The sequence below is a fragment of the Hesperophylax consimilis genome, chromosome 11, assembly GCF_061612785.1.
Source record: "Hesperophylax consimilis isolate HC1 chromosome 11, BYU_Hcon_1.0, whole genome shotgun sequence".
Lineage (NCBI taxonomy): Eukaryota > Metazoa > Arthropoda > Insecta > Trichoptera > Limnephilidae > Hesperophylax > Hesperophylax consimilis.
This window is the reverse complement of record NC_142846.1, coordinates 37,902,712-37,923,669: the sequence shown is the minus strand read 5'-3', so window position 1 is coordinate 37,923,669 and position 20,958 is coordinate 37,902,712. Positions and strand designations below refer to the sequence as shown.

Here is a 20,958-nt window from a genome sequence, read left to right as displayed (position 1 = left end):
TTTTATAAACATCTAAGAGTGTTGAAACACGAGGATTTGTTTTCATATTGTGGAGAATAATCTGTTCTGTCTATATAGTCCAATAAATAATGCCAGAATGCTATAATTTGACATTTAATTGCGTGCATAGGTATTTGAAAATATGTACCGCGTACGGGTATAGATAAAACGGAGCAAATTAACGCGTTCAAAAGGTTAACATGAGTCAAGATTACTATGTAGGGCTTAAAGTTAAACATGTTTTTCAAACAAGCAATCAATTTTTTTTTTTAAATTAAGGCTCACATCTCAGATTGCAACAATAACATTTGGCTGTCATCAGTTGTTTTGTTTTTCTCTATCTAAAATTAATTTTTTACTATTCTATTTTGTTTTCTGGCCAAAAAAAAGTGTAGTGTGTTGTGCCTTGAGGTTTCTTCTCCCTTCTGATCTTCCAGGAGTCACTTTTCGCTGCTGATTTCCAGATATTTATAAACTTTTTTACTTCTGTCATTTTTCATACTATTATTGTAGTTGTTTACTGTTGTGAATAATGGAGGAAGATTTCCCTCCTGGACCCCCTACAAAGCCCCCAGATCCCTCTCCGGACCCCCCAGACGGGGAAAATGTAGAAATTTCTGACAGTGATTCTGTCATTTTGACTTCCACCAAAAAAAGGAAATTTACTCCTTCTTCCCCAATAAAACTTGACTCGCCTTCGACTTCACAGTCCCCACCAGCACTTTCTCAACTTCCTCCAACAAACTTTTATTCTCCTCATTCCCGTGGCCCATTCATAGTATACGCCCAAAAAACTGAGCAAGGAAAAACCATCCACCCTCTTGAATTTGGCAAATTCCTATCAAATAGCAAGAATCTTTCAATCAAGCCTGGAGGTGTAAAAGCCGTGGGTCGCTTCCGAATCTCCGTCGAATTCCTCTCAGGGTCAGCTTCCAACAGTTTCATCAAAAATATCTTCATTTCATCTAATTCAAAGTTCAAGGCATATATTCCTACTTTCAATGTCACTCGCATGGGCCTGGTCAGAGGTATCTCGACCGATCTGTCCATCGAAGAAATTCTGTCTTCACTTTCAACCCCCCAACACATTGGCAATCCCATTAAAGCCAGGAGGCTAAATTACAAGGACTCCTCTGAGGGTATAATTTCCTGGAAGCCCTCCCAATCTGTCGTTATCACCTTTGAAGGTCAATCTCTTCCCTCCCATATATATTTATTCTTCAACTCATTACCAGTTGAAATGTATACTTATCCCACCACTCAATGTTTCAATTGCTGCCGTTTTGGTCATACCAAAGCTGCATGCAGATCTCAACCCAGATGTTTTAAATGTGGAGAAAACCACGCAGCTGACCAATGTCCTTCTTCCTCCTCACCTAAATGTTTTAACTGCTCAGGCTCACATACAGCTATCAACACTTCTTGCCCAGAACAATCTCGCCAAAAAAATATTAAAATTTCTATGGCCTCTCAGAACTTGTCTTTTCTGCAGGCTCTAAACTATTCCTGCCTGTCAAAAAATCATTTGCTGAGGCTTTATCCAGCAACTCCTCATCCAACCCTCTTCCCTCCACTACAACAACTTCTTCTCGTTCAACTAAATTCACATACAAAAACGCTATCTCTAAACCGGCTCCTGGATACGATCAGCAACAACACAACTCACTGCTCTTAAATCCCAATGGTTCACCTCTTTCAAATGCCACAAATGGGTGTGCAAATAATTATAATCCGTCCTCAATGAACTCTCTTAAACTTTCTGAAAAACTCTCCCAAGACAATTCTTCATTAATCCAATCTCTTATTATGCTTCTAATTGACCTTATTTCTTCTCAAACTAATCTACCGTCCAACGCTGCTACTATTATTTCCACATTAAAATCATTTATTCAAAATGACTCTTCAGGATGTCAGAATACTTCAGTGGAATAGCCGAAGTGCTATTTCTAACAAATCTGATCTCCTTAACCTATTAAATTCCAACATTATTTCTTTGGCTGCTATCTCGGAGACTTGGTTTACTCCATCCACCCACTTTAATGTGGGAGGGTATTCCTGTCTCTGCGACGACCGCCTGGAAGGTTCGGGCGGCGGTGCTGCCCTTTTTATTAAAAAATCCATATCATTTTCCCCAATAAATAATATCAAACCCCCCAATGCTGACTTCCAAATGGTTGCAGCTAAAATAAAGGACACATCCTTTATTTCAGTCTATCTTCCCCCAACAGCCCACTTCAATAAACAAACTTGGTTGCAAATTGTAAGTCAACTAAGCCCTCCTTTCTTTATATTAGGCGATTTTAATGCCCATTCCCCCGTCTGGGGTTCTGCTTTCTCCGACCGAGATGGTCGAAGTGTGATGGATTTCCTAGATCAATCCAACCTTTTCCTTTTGAATGACGGATCTCCTACTAGGATCTCACGCCCCAGCACAAACCCCAGTGCAGTGGATCTATCGATATGTTCTACTAGTCTGGCTTCTCTCTCCTCGTGGGTGGTGTCCCCCGACCCTTGCTCCAGTGATCATTTCCCGATCACCATTACTTATCAAACTTCTTTCCAATCAGATAAGTCTCATATTTCGACAAAAATTAAAACGAAACACACCAAATGGGATGAATTTAACTCTCATATGGACCAGTTCCTATTAAATTCACCCGCCACCGATATATTTTCCGTCAAAGATGATTATAATAACTTCAAATCAATGCTCATAACTGCAATAAATAAATCAAATCCTCCCCCTAAAACTAAATCTCTCAAAAAACTCCCTCCAACTCCCTGGTGGGATGAGGAATGTTCCAAAGTAGTAAGAATTCGGAAAGCTAAATCTCTTTCCTATCGTTACAATATGACTATGGAGAACTATCTTATATACAAAAACGCTGAATCCAATGCCAAAAGGGTATTGAGGTCAAAAAAAAGATCCGGGTGGTACAACTTCTGCAGTTCAGTATCTCCGAACACTCCAATTTCGGAAGTTTGGTCTATGATCCGAAGATTTAGATCCTCTTTCAGTTCACCATCTCCTCGAGCGTCTCATTCTAAATGGATCGATGAATTTTTGGACAAAATTGCCCCCCCTTCTGTACCTAACTTAGATGAAATAACGCCCATCTATAATACTCCTATGTCTAATCATTGGCTAGACTCTCCGTTCACCTTAATTGAGCTAAAAAATTGTTTATCAACAGTCAAGGACTCATCTCCAGGCAGAGATGGTATACCTTACAGCATAATCAAAAATAGTAATGATAATGTTCTAAACCACTTCTTAAGCATCTTAAATAAAATCTTCCAGACTGGTATAATGCCTGATGACTGGAGTTGTCAAATAATCATCCCTATTTTAAAAACAAACAAATCACCAAATTCTGGATCCAACTACAGGCCAATCGCTCTTTCATCCACCCTCAGTAAACTTTATGAAAAATTAATTAAAAACCGATTAGAATTTTTTGTCGAGAGTAAACAGCTTCTCTCTCCATCTCAATTTGGATTTAGGAAAAAAAAATCCACTCAAGATAACCTTGCCATCATCAGTACTGATATTAATTTATCAATTTCTAAACAGGAAGTTTGTCTTGCCGTCTTTATAGATATAGAAGGCGCCTTTGACAATGTTTCCATCCCAATCTTGAAAAAAAAACTTCTAGGCCTTGGCCTTCCCCCCATGTTTGTCCAATCTATTATTAATCTATTTCTAGATAGAAAAACTTTCATTGAACTTCCAGATATTTTTCCTCAAAGTAGGTCTATTTGGAAGGGTTTACCTCAAGGCGATGTATTGTCCCCCTTACTGTATAATATATACACATATGATATGCATGTCGCTATTCCCCCACAAGTAAAAGTTATTGAGTTCGCAGATGACATAGCTTTCTTCTTATCATCCAAAATCATCCCTCTCGCCGTCAAATATCTTAACGAAGCCATGAATGCCCTTTGCACATGGCTCACGTTAAATGGTCTTGAACTTTCAATCCAAAAGACTCAGTGTGTCACCTTCTCAAACCGCCATAAAAACCCCCCCGTTCAAATTTTATTTAAAAATTCTCCAATCCCCAACGCTTCTGAAGTAAAATTTTTGGGAGTAACATTTGATAGGAAACTTAAATGGTCTTCCCATATTAATAATTTAGTTACTAAATGCGAAAAAAATTTAAATATCAGATCATTATCTGGCGTTTGGTGGGGAGCTCACCCTACTTGCATTAAGTTGCTTTACAACGCACTTATTCGAAGCCATCTTGACTATGCCTGCCCACTTTTTAGTACTGCCTCAAAAAATGTACTTGATAAATTAGACAAAATTCAATCTAAATCTTTGCGAATTATAACTGGAGCGATGCAATCGTCACCCATCAATTCCCTTCAAGTAGAATGTTCTGATCCTCCTCTTTATTTAAGGCGTCAACTATTTGCTGACAAATTTGTTCTTAAATGTTTAAATTCTAAATGTCATCAGGTTATCCCCAGCGTCTCGTTGTTCATTGACTCAACCCATTCATCTACAATCAGAGCTTCAACTAAACCTCTTCCTGACATCTGTAAAAATTTTAAGTCTCTCTCAGAGCTTCACATCATCCAAAATGACTACTTCCCTTATACAAATTAAAATATAGTCACGTCACCCTATCCCCAACAATAATAGAAGGGATCGGAATCCTTAAAAGTCATTCCAATCTCCCGGCCCGAACTGTTAATAATATGTTCAATGACATTATTTCATCTAAATGGCCCAACTTTTCTCTTTTATTTACTGATGGATCCAAATCTCCCGACTCTCCTAACTGTGGTATAGGTATTAACGTTTACCACAATAATTCTAATGACAGAATATTTCATTCAATTTCAAATCAATTTTCAGCCGAGTGTATTGCAATAATAGAATCTCTCAAATATATAATCAAAAATAATTTTGAACATTCCCTCGTTCTCTCTGACTCTCTCAGTTCCCTCCAAAAACTTAAATCCAGTCCTCTTCTTCATTCTGATGATCACTTTGTATGCCTTATTCGAGAGATGATAGCCTCCATTCAAAGCTCTGGTAAAACTGTAACTCTGATTTGGATTCCTGGACATGTTGGTATCATGGGTAATGATATTGCGGATGCCTTGGCAAAACAAGGAGCGTCCAACCCTGTTGTTACCCTCGTAAACCACATTCCCCTATCTGACATTTTTTCCATCATCAAAGATAGATCCCGCAATGTTTGGTCGGAGTATTGGCACATTGCTAGTCAATCCAAGGGAGCCTGCTATGCCTCAATACAAAGGACTATTCCATCAAAACCGTGGTTTCAGCAATTCCCTCCTTTTTTCCAAAAAAGAAATTTCTTCACTCATTCGAATGAGGATCGGACATTGTTCCGTTCCTTCCCATCTTTTTAAAATTCACGTTGTTGACTCCCCAGATTGTACATTCTGTGGTCTAGAAGTGGGAACTTTAGATCACATATTTTTTGGTTGTCCCTCTCTAAACAAATATCCTCTCTTCTATCAAGCGTTATCTAAAATTGCCTCCCCTCCATTCAACATCTCATCTCTTCTAAGTCTGAACTCGACTCCAATTTTCATTATAATTTTGAAATTTGCCTATTTAAATAAAATTAATATTTAAATTCACCTTTCATTTCTCAATAATTTTAAATGATGGCCAAGAACACCCTTGAAGGGTGAAAGCCAGAAATAATAAGAAAAAAAAAAAAGGCTCACATCCAGGTTACTCTCTCATCATTATAAGCAGAAAATGTTGCTTGTGCAATGATGGAGGTCTTAGCTAGCAGAGGACTGAACCTGTGACCCCTGGGTGGGAACTCCACATTTGCATTCAACAGGGCACCTGTATAATTACTGTGTATATCTTTTGCAGGAGATTTCAAGACAAATGTGAAGAACAACAATCCTCCGCGGATCAGATCTTCCTCGAGACCCATCTCTCCCAAGTCGCGAGACCCCAATTCCATGCGGCCTTTATCTTTACCGGGTATGCTTATTTTACCTATTTTTAACCTTTTCATCGCGTTCCTGATGTATATAGGTGGCAATTTTTGTTATATTTTTTCATTTTTTATAATAATATTTTCTATAAAATATATATTTGTGGGTGTTGTGATGGATATATCATACAAGAACGCCACCAAAGTTACTTACGTATATATTTACAATCAATTAGCACACCTCTAGGAATGCACTGCACTGTGTTTCAAGCTGAGATGAAAGCCATCTTAGCCTGTGCACAGGAGAATATGAGTATCGGGTACAGAAATAAGAACATAAACATATGTTCGGATAGCCAGGCGGCCTTAATGGCACTGGAAAGTAACCGATGCGACTCCAGACTGGTGATGGAATGCAGGACTATCCTTATAGAACTGGCGACCATCAATAAAGTAACCCTGCTCTGGGTACCAGGACATAAAGGTATTGAGGGCAACGAGCGAGCTGACGAACTAGCAAGGAAAGGGGCGAAAGCACCACTTGCGGGATCCGAGCCGGCCGTAGGAGTAGCAGCTTGCCACACCCAACTACATATCAAGAGGTGGGTCAAATCCCAACACTGGAAGGAATGGAAGAAGGCACCCGGAATGAGGCAATCTAAAGTACTCATAAACGGACCGGACCCTAACCGAACCAGGCAACTACTCGATATGGACAGAAACTCACTGAGGGAACTGGTAGGACTATTAACGGGACACTGCCATCTCAGGAGACACATGCAACTGTTGGGAGTGGAAAACACCAACATCTGTAGGAAATGTGAAGAGGAGGAAGAGACTCCAATTCACCTATGGTGCCAATGTCCCGCTCTGCTGGGAATAAGGCTCAGATACCTGGGAAGACACAGTGTGGAACCAGAAGACATCGCCACATATCCAATGACAGCCCTGGTGAACTTCATAAAAGGGACCGGGTTACTGGCAAGGGAATGAGGTAAAATGGGAGATAGTACAATGGGCCTATGGCCTAAGTGCTCGCGGGGAACGTAAGTAAACCGCCTCCGAATTTAAAAAAAATAAAAAAATAATACCAATATTTAACTCTTTGCACGCGGCTGTATCAACTGTTGTTACGGCAAAAAGTCTATACTCACACGCGGCTGTATCAACAGTTGATACGGAAACTTTGACGGCCGATATTCCAGCGCTCTTTCGTCATAAATGTATTTCTTGCTCACTTGGACATTCGTAGAACTATCACGATGCTGACATCTACAAGAATTTCTCAAAAATAAAATTGTGTTTCATAAAAAAAGATCGATAATCAAGTGCGCCTCTTCGCACCTTTTAGTCCTTTAGTTTACATTTTTGTCAATGATGGCGTTAGTACTAGTATGTCATTCACAACTTTTCATAACTAAAAATGATAAGTGATCATGGTGTCTCACTTGTGTCTATCAACGCAGTGGCCTAAGTACATACACGCCGAGTGAATGGCGGGACCACATTCAAAAGATACGGTACGTCTTTGTATGAAATTTTATGTTTTTGTTTTTATAAACATCTAAGATTGTTGACACACGAGGATTTGTTTTCATATTGTGGAGAATAATCTGTTCTGTCTATATAGTCCAATAAATCATGCCAGAATGCTATAATTTGACATTTAATTGCGTGCATAGGTATTTGAAAATATGTACTGCGTACGGGTATAGATAAAGCGGAGCAAATTAACGCGTTCAAAAGGTTAAACTAGAAGGTAGTGAGCGAACACGGAAGCGAATGATTCGGTTCAGGCTAGCTCAGTCCGTCGCGGTGTTGGAGACCATCTCAGTTATCACGTCCGCTATTGGTGGATGAATCGCCAATAGAAGTTACTCCAATGTAAGTTCGCTGTTGTGATCGCTTGCCACACATTTAAGCACTTAGCGGTGTACAGGTTAACTGGTAGTTAATAACTGACTTCCCCCAGTTCCAACACTCAAAATAATTCTTCTTATTGATAAATAAGGAATAAACAGTTTAACATCAGTGTAAGTCCAATACTGCAAAAGAACCATTTGTAAAAACATTGAGGTGGGACACCAATCAATGCAGATTACGCTGTTCCACTACTAAACTAAGAACTAGGTCCAGTGGGCCTACTTTAGCAGTTCGTTTGTATAGCTATTTCAATTGTACATACATATTTTCTTTGAATGGCTATTCTTTTCATAAGGGTACATGTTGGTATGAATGTAACATGTCTTGTGTTTTTATAATGTAATTGCTATAGATATTGGAGTATTTTTATAGCTACAACAATTTCACAATTCTCATTCAACAAAGAACTTCTAAATTGGTTTCCCTTTCTGTCCAATGTATATTGAGGATGTACTTATATACTATTTATATACATTTCAAAGACTTCTATCTTCCGTGTTAATGCTTGGTTTAATATCCAGGTTACCGTGCCGTACAGAAGAGTACAGAAAACATAATCTCTCTGATCCTTAAAGAAAGATAAATTTTTCCCTTTACAAATAACCCGAGAGTATTTGAAAAACTTCTACTAACTATCATTATAAGTGAAAATGTTGTTTCTGCAACAACGGAGGACCTAGCTAGAAAATAAATTGGGTAAAGTTCTCTTACTCTGCTTACTTCAATATGCACAAATTATTTAAATAACACTTTTCAACTTAATTGCTACAAGAAACAACTATTTATATCATGGGAGATTGTAAAAGATGCTTTTTTTTGTTTTCAAAGGTCAAAACATCTTTTGCTACCGTGGTGGATTTTTTTAGTATGAAGTGATGTTTGTCGAAAGGTTCTGCTTCAAAATCAATATGCATAAAATTTACATAACCCAAACTAAAAACCTTGCAGCAGTTATACTTGCAACCCCGGTAATCTGAATGTTGACTCCAATAGTTACTGATACTGAATGTTGACTTCATCGAGCGCCTTGCTTTAGGAAGAGTGTAGCCGCTCGTATGAAAGGAAAAAGAGCGGCGGTATCGGCCGTCAACTGAAGTCAGTGCTTCGCGGACAAGCCACGGTGGAAATGAATCCTGGGAGGGAATGATGGGTGAATTTTAAGTCGACACGTAAAAGGAGTTATCTAGTTTTCTATATACTGGTTATCTTAATACTAGTTATTATTACTCTTACTGTGATGTCAATCTGACACGCATGGCGCCCGACTATTTGTTTTAAGGTTAGTACTTCACGTTAATAATGTCACATGTCACAATGTAAATGCTTTGCAATTTGTCATCAACTTACAAGCGATTCTTGGAACCTTGTACACGCCCTGACGTACATTCGTTTAACAAAACATAGAGTCTTAGTTATAAATTGTATCAGTTTTTAAAAACACTAGTATGTTTCACTTGCTTCAAATGTCATCATCTTTTATTTCATTCCCCACAGATGCGTAGTAAAATATGGTGGGAATAGGTGAAAACGTTACAACCTAACGACCTTTGTTGCATATTTATCCATCCTCCCATGTAAATTAAGTTGAAACGAAGTAAGTGAATGGAGTAAGCAAAGGAAGCAGCCAAGATCAGAAGAAGAGACCAGTGCATTACGGATAGACATTGTTGTGAAATCAAACTGAACTAAATTTACCAACAAAATGATTATGTGTTATGTTTATTAAATTAAATAAAAATGGTAGAATCTGAAGACAAGATGCCTTGCGGCAGCAGCGTCACCACTTTTTGTTGTTGTTGTTACATATTCTAAAATTCTACGAAAATCAATGTTTTATTTTTAAAATACTTTTTTTAAATAAGGAATCTTTACCATTGTATTGAAACCTCGATGCTTGTGTGGGAACCTGATGCATTTGTCAACTTTGCTACTAACCAGTCAAGGTTAGGTAAGTCTTTAGTTAAAATTAAGCCTGTTTAATTAGCAACAAAATAATTTCTATATTAATGACATTATTTTATTTTAGAATGCCCCTTTTAAGAAGTGTCTATTTTAAACCTCAAATAAATACATATATACTTCATTTTCAGGTGAATCCCACTTGAAGAATGCGCTAGGCCGGTCGAGACAGCCGAGCCAGCACGACCGCTTCTCCATCCTCCACCATCCCGTCCCCATCCGCATGTCGGCCGGCCTCAGGATCTCCGAGGACAGCATCCATCTGGTGCAGGACATCGACAAATAATAGTCAGGAGACAGGAGTCCATGGAGCATTATTTACTGTCACCGCGCCCCTCATCCTCGAACCGAAGGAACCTGGGTCACGTGACAAGACGCCTCGACTCGGTCACAGTATTGTCGATAGCCTCTTGTGTTGGCCTACGATATAACCAGTGTGCTGTTGAGACATCAATTATTGTCCTATTTGCTTATAAAATGACTTAATTTTTTTAAATACAGTGAAACCCTCTCATAAGGTTTTCCAAGAGACTGAAACCTTGTATGTGGGACTATTTGGGCCATTTTTGCATTGCTGTCAACTTTTTCAATGTTTGCAAACAGAATCTATCCCAACGCAGCACATAAAACTGCGATATGCGAGTATAGGGATAGCCGACATAAAGAAACGAAAAGCAAAACTTCTTAGGCATGAAAACTTGTTATGTGGGAGCTTTATAAGTGGGTTTTACTGTATCACATTATGTGCTTATAATGGTGTTTATTTTAAAACCATATTAATAATACACAATTAAAAGTTATATTTCTTCACTCTTCACAAAGCTTATCTTGTTGTCTTTTTATGATCAATTTAGTCTGCGCTTTTGGGTGATGGCGGTCTATGTATTTATGAATATGTATATTTTTTGAGCCTTGTTTGATGCAACTTTAACAGAATTTACTCATACATACTAAGTAGATTATAATTACCCATACATAACAGTGCTAGAATCAGTTTTCTTCTCAGGTAAAGTGTTCTTTTGTGAAAGTTTTTAGTTTGTTATAATGAAATGAAAATGCATTTAAGAATTGTCTCTTATAGAAATAAAATAAAATCTCTTCTTATGTCTTATTTAAATTAATTGCATGAAAGTTTAATTATCTTGCATATGTTTCTTTATAGTGAGAACAATTACCCTAGCTCTCATAATGACCAAAAAGTAAACGAGATTTTAAAAACCGTTTTAAAACTTTTAAATTTTTAGAATAAAACTGTTACGTACATTTATTTCATAGTTTCACAAAACTCAACAATCTGAGGGTATTCTTATTGAACATGTTTCAAATGTAAAATGCATATTTAAAAGAGGCTTGTAAATATAAATCCATACATATATATGTACTGTTGTCTTCTATGTGTAATGTTGATTTGTATTTGGTATCAATGTATCCAATATCGTGGACCAAATGTGTGTATTAAATTTAAAATCTTGATGAAATGGATAATTTACATGTTTTTAAAAGAAATCCTGAGAAAATGGGACAGACGTGCGCTAAGTTCATTGATTACAAATCACAGTAATTAATAACTACTTATAATAAAATGTTACACATCTTATCATACAAGCATAATTTTTCTATGCATTTACCGTAGTCCATAGATTATGGCAAAGATAAATATTTTAGTTTATTGTCAAATTGTTAAAACCATAGAGTAACATTGTAGTTGATCTTATTATATTAGTATGTACTTATTAAATTTTGGATTTTACGTGCAGACAATCGCCTATTGTTCCTTGAGATTAAGCGGCTTGCGTAATGTTTGGCAAAAACCCTGCTTCAAAAGGTGTACTTTATCTAGCCTTAGTTGGATTTTGCATTTATGACCACAATGCAATTGTCAAGTTTATTAAAGATTTATCTTAAAAGCTCTAATATCAAGTGGCAGCTCAACGTTAGTTATATGTTTTGAATGAAACCTTTAGTAACCTTTAAATGATTACTTTTGGTATTATATGGGTGACTGGAAGGGAACTGCTTTTGAATTATTTAAACTAAGTTCTAAATATCTTTATTCAATTGTTAAACTAAAAAGGTACGAAAAATTCTCCAAAACATAAAACTAGGATAAAATGCAAAAGTTTCACCAATGCGAATAAATGAAAACTAAGTTTTTGAGTCCTCTAACTTTTAAAATTCTCAACTTTTGTTTGTATTTTCAACCTATTTTCTATTTAAATATTTGTTAAACTTGCCGAATTCTGCCTCACACTTATAATATATGCCAAATACGCCAAAAATTTATAAATAGCACTTGGTTTCAAGTTAATTACTACAAGAAACAACTATTTATGTCGGGAAAGATGGTAAAAGATGAATTAAAGTTCCATTTTTTCTTCAAATTCAATTTGAAGGTTAGGAAATACGCATAAATTATTAAAATAACCCAAACTAAGAAGCTAAAAACCTATTTTGTGCATGTTCACATCTCCCCCAGCTTAAATAGTTGTATCCGTTAGTACATAATTATGTTGAAATCAAGTGTTGTTTTATTTTTTTTCTACATGCGTTTGTGAGGTGGAATGCGACAACTTTACAAAATGTTTTTATTTTTTTCCTGCAAATTCAGAAATATTTAAAGGTTAAAAAACAAATTTTAAACAAAAAGAACACACAATAGGGTAAAAATTGAAGATTTTCTTTTTCAATACAACTTTACAATTTCGATGATGAATTTTAAGAAACTTTTTTTTTTTTTCTTGAAACAATGTATGTACATAATGGTTCCATGATAACTGAACACATTGACAATTCAACACACTTTTAAAAAGTCATTAGAAACGATGAAAAAAAAAATTGTTAACCTAACCTAACCTAACCTACTTAACCCAATTAAAGTTTTTGTTTCATCACTTTTTATGACTTTATATAACTTTTTAAAGATGTGATGATTTATCCGGTCACCGTACATAATATGGATTGTGCAATCTTTTTGATATTTTCATGCAATCATTTACTAAATATCTATTACTAATTTTACCTCAAATATTGGGACACTACCCACTTATTCGTAAAACAGTCTAGTCTTTGAAACGTGAATTAGTTATGCTAAATATTTTAGTTAATTATTAAGATTGAAGTATATTTTCAAAAACTTAAGTTTGAAATGTGATTTCAAATACTAATATGAATGTGTCTATTATTAGAATCATGGAATGCTATAAATTAAATGTAGATAAATATGTAAGTTTAAGAACCAATGATTTATCATAAGGTGATTTGAATTTTCATTAAGTGGTTTATTTTATGTTGATGGAAGTTTAATCTGGTGGTGCTTGAAATTAGATATCTAAGAAGTAAATACATACTACATATAATATTATCTATTGTTACAATTTATATCATTTCTGTTGTAATGTAAGTTTTTTTATGGTGAAACTATAAAAATTTAAAAAAAGAACACAGAAATTTAGTGATGTAACTTTGTAATTTGTTAGGATTACGTATTTCCAATTCTATTTTTAAATAACATCAGTATTGCCTTGCAATAATTTTAACGTACTTACTAGGACCATCGTGTAGGTACTTACCCAATTTGTGAATCGGTTAAAATATAAACGATAAACTTATTCCGTAGAAGTATGTGTACAAGTTGTTGAAAATTGTTATAAAAATATAGTGATTTTTGATTGCCTTAGGCATCTAATGTAATAATAGTTTTATTTTAGGGCTCTAGCCCTTTATTTAATACAATAGTGGTACTAACTATGAGTTAACCATTATTAGTTTTGAAGTAATGATGTTTTATCTAGCTTACAAGTTAAATATCAAAATTCATCGTCCGCCTTATAAACCTATCGGTAAATCCTCATTGACAGACCTCAACTTAGAAACTCTTTGAATTACGTGTGAGATCCCTGAACCTGTTTGAAATCAGGAACAAAATGTTACGGAACATAGAACAGTTTAGAAGTTGGCACTACTCCGCCTTTCAAGCTTCAACTGCACTGCAACTATAATAAATAATAACACTATCCTAAAATAGCCAAATCCTCTGATTATCAAACACCAATCGTGCACCAGTGACCACAGTTTTCTGACTTACAATATCCTAAAATAGCCAAATCCTCTGATTATCAAACACCAATCGTGCACCAGTGACCACAGTTTTCTGACTTACACTATCCTAAAATAGCCAAATCCTCTGATTATCAAACACCAATCGTGCACCAGTGACCACAGTTTTCTGACTTACACTATCCTAAAATAGCCAAATCCTCTGATTATCAAACACCAATCGTGCACCAGTGACCACAGTTTTCTGACTTACACTATCCTAAAATAGCCAAATCCTCTGATTATCAAACACCAATCGTGCACCAGTGACCATAATTTTTGCCGTCTGACATAACGATCATGCACTGGTTACATTGGAATTTCGCCCTATCTGGAATTTAATTAATGCATGCTGCTGTGGAGTTATATTTCCAAATAAGTGCACAACGTTGAATAATAATATTATTTTTTAATGAAAAACTAATGTTTATAAGATAAGGTTTTATGCATTGCACAAAAGAAAACAAATTATTATAAGCGTTAATTACTCACCTGAAATATCCATACGAATTGAAAATATCTCCCGAGCAAAAATAAATGCCCCCCACGGGAATTGAACCCACACCTTCTGATGTCCGGTCAGGTGCTCTGGACCACTGAGCTTCGTCGGCTTAATCCCAACCCGGATCCAATTCCTGTTTGCGACATTTTCTTTTACTCGGAAGATATTTTCAATTTGTATTGATATTTCAGGCGAGTAATTAATGCTTATAATAATTTGTTATCCTTTGGACTAATAATATATTAATTTGTTGTGCAGTTTTGGTTGTTGATGCTTCCACACTCTTTTGTCTTCCGTTGCAAGCCATTTCCACCTCAATCCTTGTGCAAACTGTAACGTGTAAAAGGGGGTCTTACTGGATGTATCTGATACGTTACACTATATGCGTATCACTATAAGCAAGCGAACTACCACGGAATATTTTTCCTCTTATAATTAATGTAGATTTATGAGGTAAGAAAAAAATAGAAGTTTTAATTTCTATAACAATCTAACAATTCGATACTTATATTTCTAAACCACAGGGGTTATTAGAAAAAGAATTGTCTGTTGGCAAACTTTCCGTTAAACTCATGTTCAAAAATTGAGAAATATTGTGTTTATCTATCAAAATCTATTTTATTTCGAATAACATATAAACCTTTTCAATACATTTTATTTCTCTGCAAAAACTTTTTAAAAAGTATATCATATCAGCTTGGTTTGCGAGGGAATTCGTTCCATCGAATTCGCGTTTGCGATGGCCCATTTTGTGAACTTACGAATTATCGGAAGTAAATATTTTTGGTGACTGTATTTAGAGAAAAGATTTTAACACCTCTATTGATAATTGAATGGTATGTATTTGTATATTTTGTGATTATTGTTTATGATTTCTTTACGTTGAATGTCTCCATTAAAAAATGAAACAAACATTTTTTTATAAATTATTATCGCACCATCTTCCCATCCCTAACCTACTTGAACCGTCCAAAGGCGTTCCCTCAATTTCTTCCAGATTCGCCGACTCTTGCTGCAGCCCTTCTCAAATCGTCGGCCATCCTATGATGCTGTCATCTTTATCCAGTTTTACTCTTTATTATTTAATTTTTAGAATTTATTTATACCCAGGAGCTAAAAAAATATTTCTTCTAACTCAGCAAACTTATTTTGTGGCACCATTTTAATTAAAAATTAATAAAATACTTCGTTTTAACCACTTTTATTGTTTATTACCAACATGTTTCATGAGCAACGCTCACTTCTTCAGGGTTTTTGATAAAACTAATTATAAATAATAGACATAAACAATGGTGTCAATAGATAAATAATATACATAGACAATGGTGTCATTAAAAAATAATAGACAAAAACAATGACAACAATGAAAAGATAAAACGGATAGGGGAAAGAGAGGCAATATGGAACAATTTACAAAGGGAATAGGTTTAATATTGGGTCATTTAAAAATAATTTTTGATTGTTAATAATATTCAATTTTGCGTTCACACTCTTTCTAATCTCTAAAATTTCTAGTTTATCTAACTGGATGCCATTGACATTACAATGTATTAATTCTATTCCAGTATTGAAGTTAAAAGTATGACTAGTTTCCAACAAATGGTTGGCAAACTCCGAGAAACTGTTATTATTTAAAGATTTCATATGTTCTTTAATCCTTATTTCAAAGTTTCTCGAAGTTTTTCCTATATAAAAGAAACCACAATCATTACACTTCAATTTATAAATTCCAGATTTTTTCATTTTTGGATCTCTGTCTTTATTATTTACTATGTAATTTTTAAGTTTATTATTTGCATAAAATACAGGAAGAATTTCATTCGGTACATTTTTTGTTAAGGAATTAGAAATTTTATTATTAAAATACATAATTTTCCTCCATTTATTCTTTTTCTCGTCCTTTTGTACAGGATAGATGTATGATTTAAGAAATTTATTCTTATATTTTTTATTAAGAATGTTTTCAATTAAATTGGTGTTATATCCATTATTGGTTGCAATTTGTTTAATGATATTGAGTTCCTTTGAAAAATTGTTAAGAGATAGGGGTACATTAACTAGTCTATGAATCATAGAATGGAAAGCAGACATTTTTTGAGAAAATGGATGATTTGAGGTGTTATGGATTATAATGTCTGTGTATGTATTTTTACGAAAAATATTAAATTCAAATTTGTTATTAATTATTGAAATATTTAAATCCAAAAAATTTATACTCAAATTTTGGCAAATCTCTACGGTAAATTTTATGTTTTTATGGAGTTTGTTTAAGAAATTAAGAAAAATATTAAGTTGTCTCAATGTACCTGTCCACACACGTTATTCTGTACAATCCAAGGCAATTTCAATACTAAACAAATGTAGTCCAGACCCAGACACAATACCACCTCCACAAGATCTTCAAATATAACATACACGCAACAATTGTTTAGCTAATTACTGTTGAATTATTGAGCGCATCAGCAGAATGCTGCCTGCCACAAGCAGCACTTTCACTGTAGTAGAATAATACTGTGCAATAATAATACAAAATAAACATGTGGATTTGTAATAATACGAGGGTGGTCTGAAAAGTTTTCGACCTAACAATGAAACAATAATTTTTTTCTTAAGTTTTTTATTTATTTTCTATATGGTCTATTTGTAACTCTACACACTTCTCCCAGCGATGCTCTCATCTCTCTAACCCGTCCAAATAGTACTCGGCGTTTTTCTCTGCAAAATAATTGTTCACAAAGGTGATTGTCTCCTCATTTGAAGAAAATCTCTGTCCTCCGAGCACAGTTTTTAGATTCGGGAACAAAAAGAAGTCGCTTGGGGCTAGATCTGGTGAGTAAGGCAGATGGTCAAGCAGTTCAAACCGAAATTTGTGGATTTTTGCCATGGCATACGCTGAGGTGTGAGATGGCGCGCTGTCTTGGTGAAATAGGATTTTCTTTTTCTGCAAATGTGGCTGTTTTTCCGCAATCTCTGCCTTCAGCTTGTCAAGTAATGATGCGTAGTATGCTCCTGTAATAGTTTTTCCTTTTCGAAGATAACTCCATGACTATCCCAAAAAACAGTTGCCATCACTTTCCCATCCGAGAAAACAGTTTTTGCTTTTTTTGGAGCCGGTTCCCCCTTTGCAGTCCACTGTTTTGACTGTATTTTTGTTTCGGGCGTATAATGGTGTATCCATGTTTAATCTACAGTAATTAATCGGCACCAAAACTCAGATTTATTGCGCCTAAACTGTGCCAACAGAGCGTTGGAAATGTTCATTCGAACACGTTTTTGGTCTAACGTGAGCAAACGCGGCACCCAACGCGCGGACAACTTTTTCATGTCTAAATCTTGACTTAAGGCGATGCCATACGTAGTAATGCAAAATCATGTGTTTTTGGTTTGAAAATTTGGTCGCTTAGAAATGTTTCAGATGCTTTAATTAAATACTGCAAGTAGAATACATCTTGGCCTTTGAAATAATCGAGTATTTTTTAGATAAGTCTTTTTATAAGCCCAGAAAAAAATAATGTAAAGGCCTATGAAAACTGCTTTAAAGTTCAAAATCTTCCACTTACGAACCCATTTTCGGTTATGATTTTATTTTATGATGTGGAAAATTAAGTTATTTATAAAATGATCGAAAAAAAAAAAATATTTATGCCTGAACATCCGCAAAATAAAATAAAAGGCACTTTTTGGCCATGTTTTTTTCTTGCATAAATCAAAACAGGCGGATGGTGTTAAGCGGGAATTCAAACCTTATCGCCATCCACGTAAGGGTTGTTATTGATAGCGGCTCAATTTAAAATAATTACACGACGTAGTGCATCGTCTTAATATGTTTTTTTTTTTTTTTTATATTTACTCCACACAGGAGGCCCTGAAGAAAATAATTTCCCTCAGGGCCTATGTCATCTTTGGGGATGCTGTGTGGAGGGTCTTTTTGTGGAGAGGAAGGAGTGAACATGGGTCTTGAAGTGTCCCATGTTGTAGGAGGGAGGAAACACAGAGGCCGGCAGTTCGTTCCACAGCCGAGCTGTTGAACTTAAGAACGAATCGTAGAAGCGACCCGTTCTCATGTGACAAGTGTCAACTGTGTACAAATGTTGGGCCCGCGTTTGGCGTGTATCCCGACTACGCACCGGTGCCGAAGGGATCAATGACGCTAATTCCTCAGAGCATCTCCCATTGTAATACCGATAGAACAAGGACAGCATACCTACCTGACGCCTGTGCTATAAAGATTGCAGTCCGTTTGTTAAGATTGGGGAATCTATCAAACGGACCGCCAGTTTCTGCACAGAGTCAAGGGTTTTTTTCAGGTATTTTGGGGCTCCAGACCAGAGATGGCTGCCAAATTCGACAGTAGGGCGCACTTGCGATTTGTACAGGGTGAGCAATTGTGTACTATTAAAGTATCTGCGGGCCCTGTACAGTACGCCCAGCTTCTGAGAGGCCAACTCTACTCTGGCTTCGATGGAGCCCCCGTACCTGAGCTGGTCACTTATAGTTACACCAAGCATATCAATGGAAGGCCTGTTCGGAAGATTGCTTCCGTTGAAGGAGACTAGATTATCATTTGGATCCCTTTTAGACGTAATCAGACAGGATTGGGTCTTTAAAACATTAAATTCGACGAGATTATTTTTACCCCAGGAGGAAATACTCTCGAGATAACCGTCCATTCTCTGCTTCAAAGCCCTCCGAGCCGTTGGAGTTTGTGTGACAGACATGTTCTTTGGATATTTTCATAACCTTCGCTATCTCCCTCACTTTAATTCGGCGGTCATCTAACACTATTTGGTGAAGTTTAGGAATGTTATCGCCAGTATTTGCAGTATTTGGACGTCCCGAACGTTAATCTTCTCCCAAGCTCTTACGGCCGCGTTTAAATTCAGCTGCCCAATATTTCACTGTGGTTTACCATTTATTTTATTTTACTTATTTTATCATTTATGATGGTGCAGAGTCCCCATACACAGAGCCAACTCATCTTTGATTTGCGTAGGCGAATTTCCTTTCAAAAACAAAAATTTAATAACAGCTTGATACTCAATTTTTTCCATTTTCACAAAAACATACACATCGACTCACTCAAACGACTGTCAACTAAAACTGCACTTCCAAAATGGCCGAAACTATGGTGAGTAACTGTCAGAAGATGCACAACTACATTAACTAGCTTTTATTGACGAGTACCGCCAACTTTGCGTTGCGGTCGGAAACTTTTCAGACCACCCTCGTATAAAAATAAAGAAATATAAATACTTGGCGATTTGCCGACTAAATTTATTCCCCACTACGCTCCAAGCTGTTCCTGTTGTGTTTTTTGGATCATAATAACATATAGGCGCAACTGCAACGCGCTGGCGACTAGCACAACGAGTTGCGAAAGACTGGTTGTGTCGCGTCGAAAACTGGTCCGGGGGGTGGAGTAAATTTTAATTATTATTTGAATACCGCACAAGAGTTCCAACTACTCCCAACCATCTCTGGAGCCAATTGAAGGACTCAACACTACTTATGCAACAGTAATACTTACATTTGTATGAGGCGTTTGACGCTCAGATTTCAGATAAGTTAACTTTGTGTATGTTATGTACTTTTGTTACACTTGCTCGATGCTTACCAGTCACATGAGTCATGAGGTGTTGAATTGTGAGGTGGTTTTGTATGTCTATTAATGTTATTTCGTATAGGTTACTTACATTGTAATACCATGAACTCTCCGACACAAATTGAATTATGCATTTATTCATTTATGTGAATAGATTTTTCTCTGAAATTCTCTACACCTCATTTCAGTATTTGAGTACCTCTTAAAAACTCATGCTGATATTGTATCCTACCCAACACTACTATAGCAGAGTGTCAAATTTGCATCCTAGCAAGGGAATTTACTCAGCAACTTACGTAGCGTTTAGGTTGTGTAGGTGACAGAAACAATTCTGGGCAGGCGCCAGCATTGCATTTTGTTATTTTATTATTGGAAACCTAAAGCTGGACACACATGGAAAATCCCATGACGAGTCAAAATTCAGGTGGCTTGGCTTGGCTCAGCAGCCTCCGCTTGAAATTCAGCGTGTCCGAAAATTCACTGAGCCAAGCCAAAAGGCCGTGGCTCGGCTTAGCCGTATGTGGCAAATGGTTCCATGATAAATCAACACATCGACAATTCAACACACTTTTAAAAAGTGATATAAAGTCATTAGAAACGATGAAAAAAAATAAATTAAACCTAACCTAACCTAACCTACTTAACCCAGTTAATAAAGTTTTTGTTTCATCACTTTCCATGACTTTATATAACTTTTTAAAGATGTGATGAATTATCATTTTGATGATTTATCCGGTCACCGTGGCAAATCCCCGCCAATGTCTTGCCAGCTCTGTTGTGTGTGCAGTTCCCGAGTTAAAATCCGCTCAGTATGAATTCAGACATCAAGTCGAACAGTATGACACACGGAGAAAAGATTCCTCCGTGGTATGGAATCTTTAAGTGGATGTGATTTTGTTGTGGATGTTGTAGAAAAATATATACCTAATTTATTT

General features: G+C 36.0%; 1 protein-coding gene across 1 annotated transcript in view; it reads left to right on the top strand.

Annotated features, from left to right (window-relative positions):
* The window catches only part of LOC149420117 (uncharacterized), a 31,023-nt gene extending 15,699 nt beyond the window's left edge, over nucleotides 1–15,324 (top strand). Inside the window, exons 7-8 of the mRNA XM_089637491.1 lie at nucleotides 5,876–5,989; nucleotides 9,956–15,324. Coding sequence (XP_089493617.1) covers nucleotides 5,876–5,989; nucleotides 9,956–10,110 — 269 coding nt within the window. The 3' untranslated portion in view covers nucleotides 10,111–15,324. The remainder of the gene's footprint in view (nucleotides 1–5,875; nucleotides 5,990–9,955) is intronic.
* The last annotated feature ends 5,634 nt before the right edge of the window (nucleotides 15,325–20,958 follow it).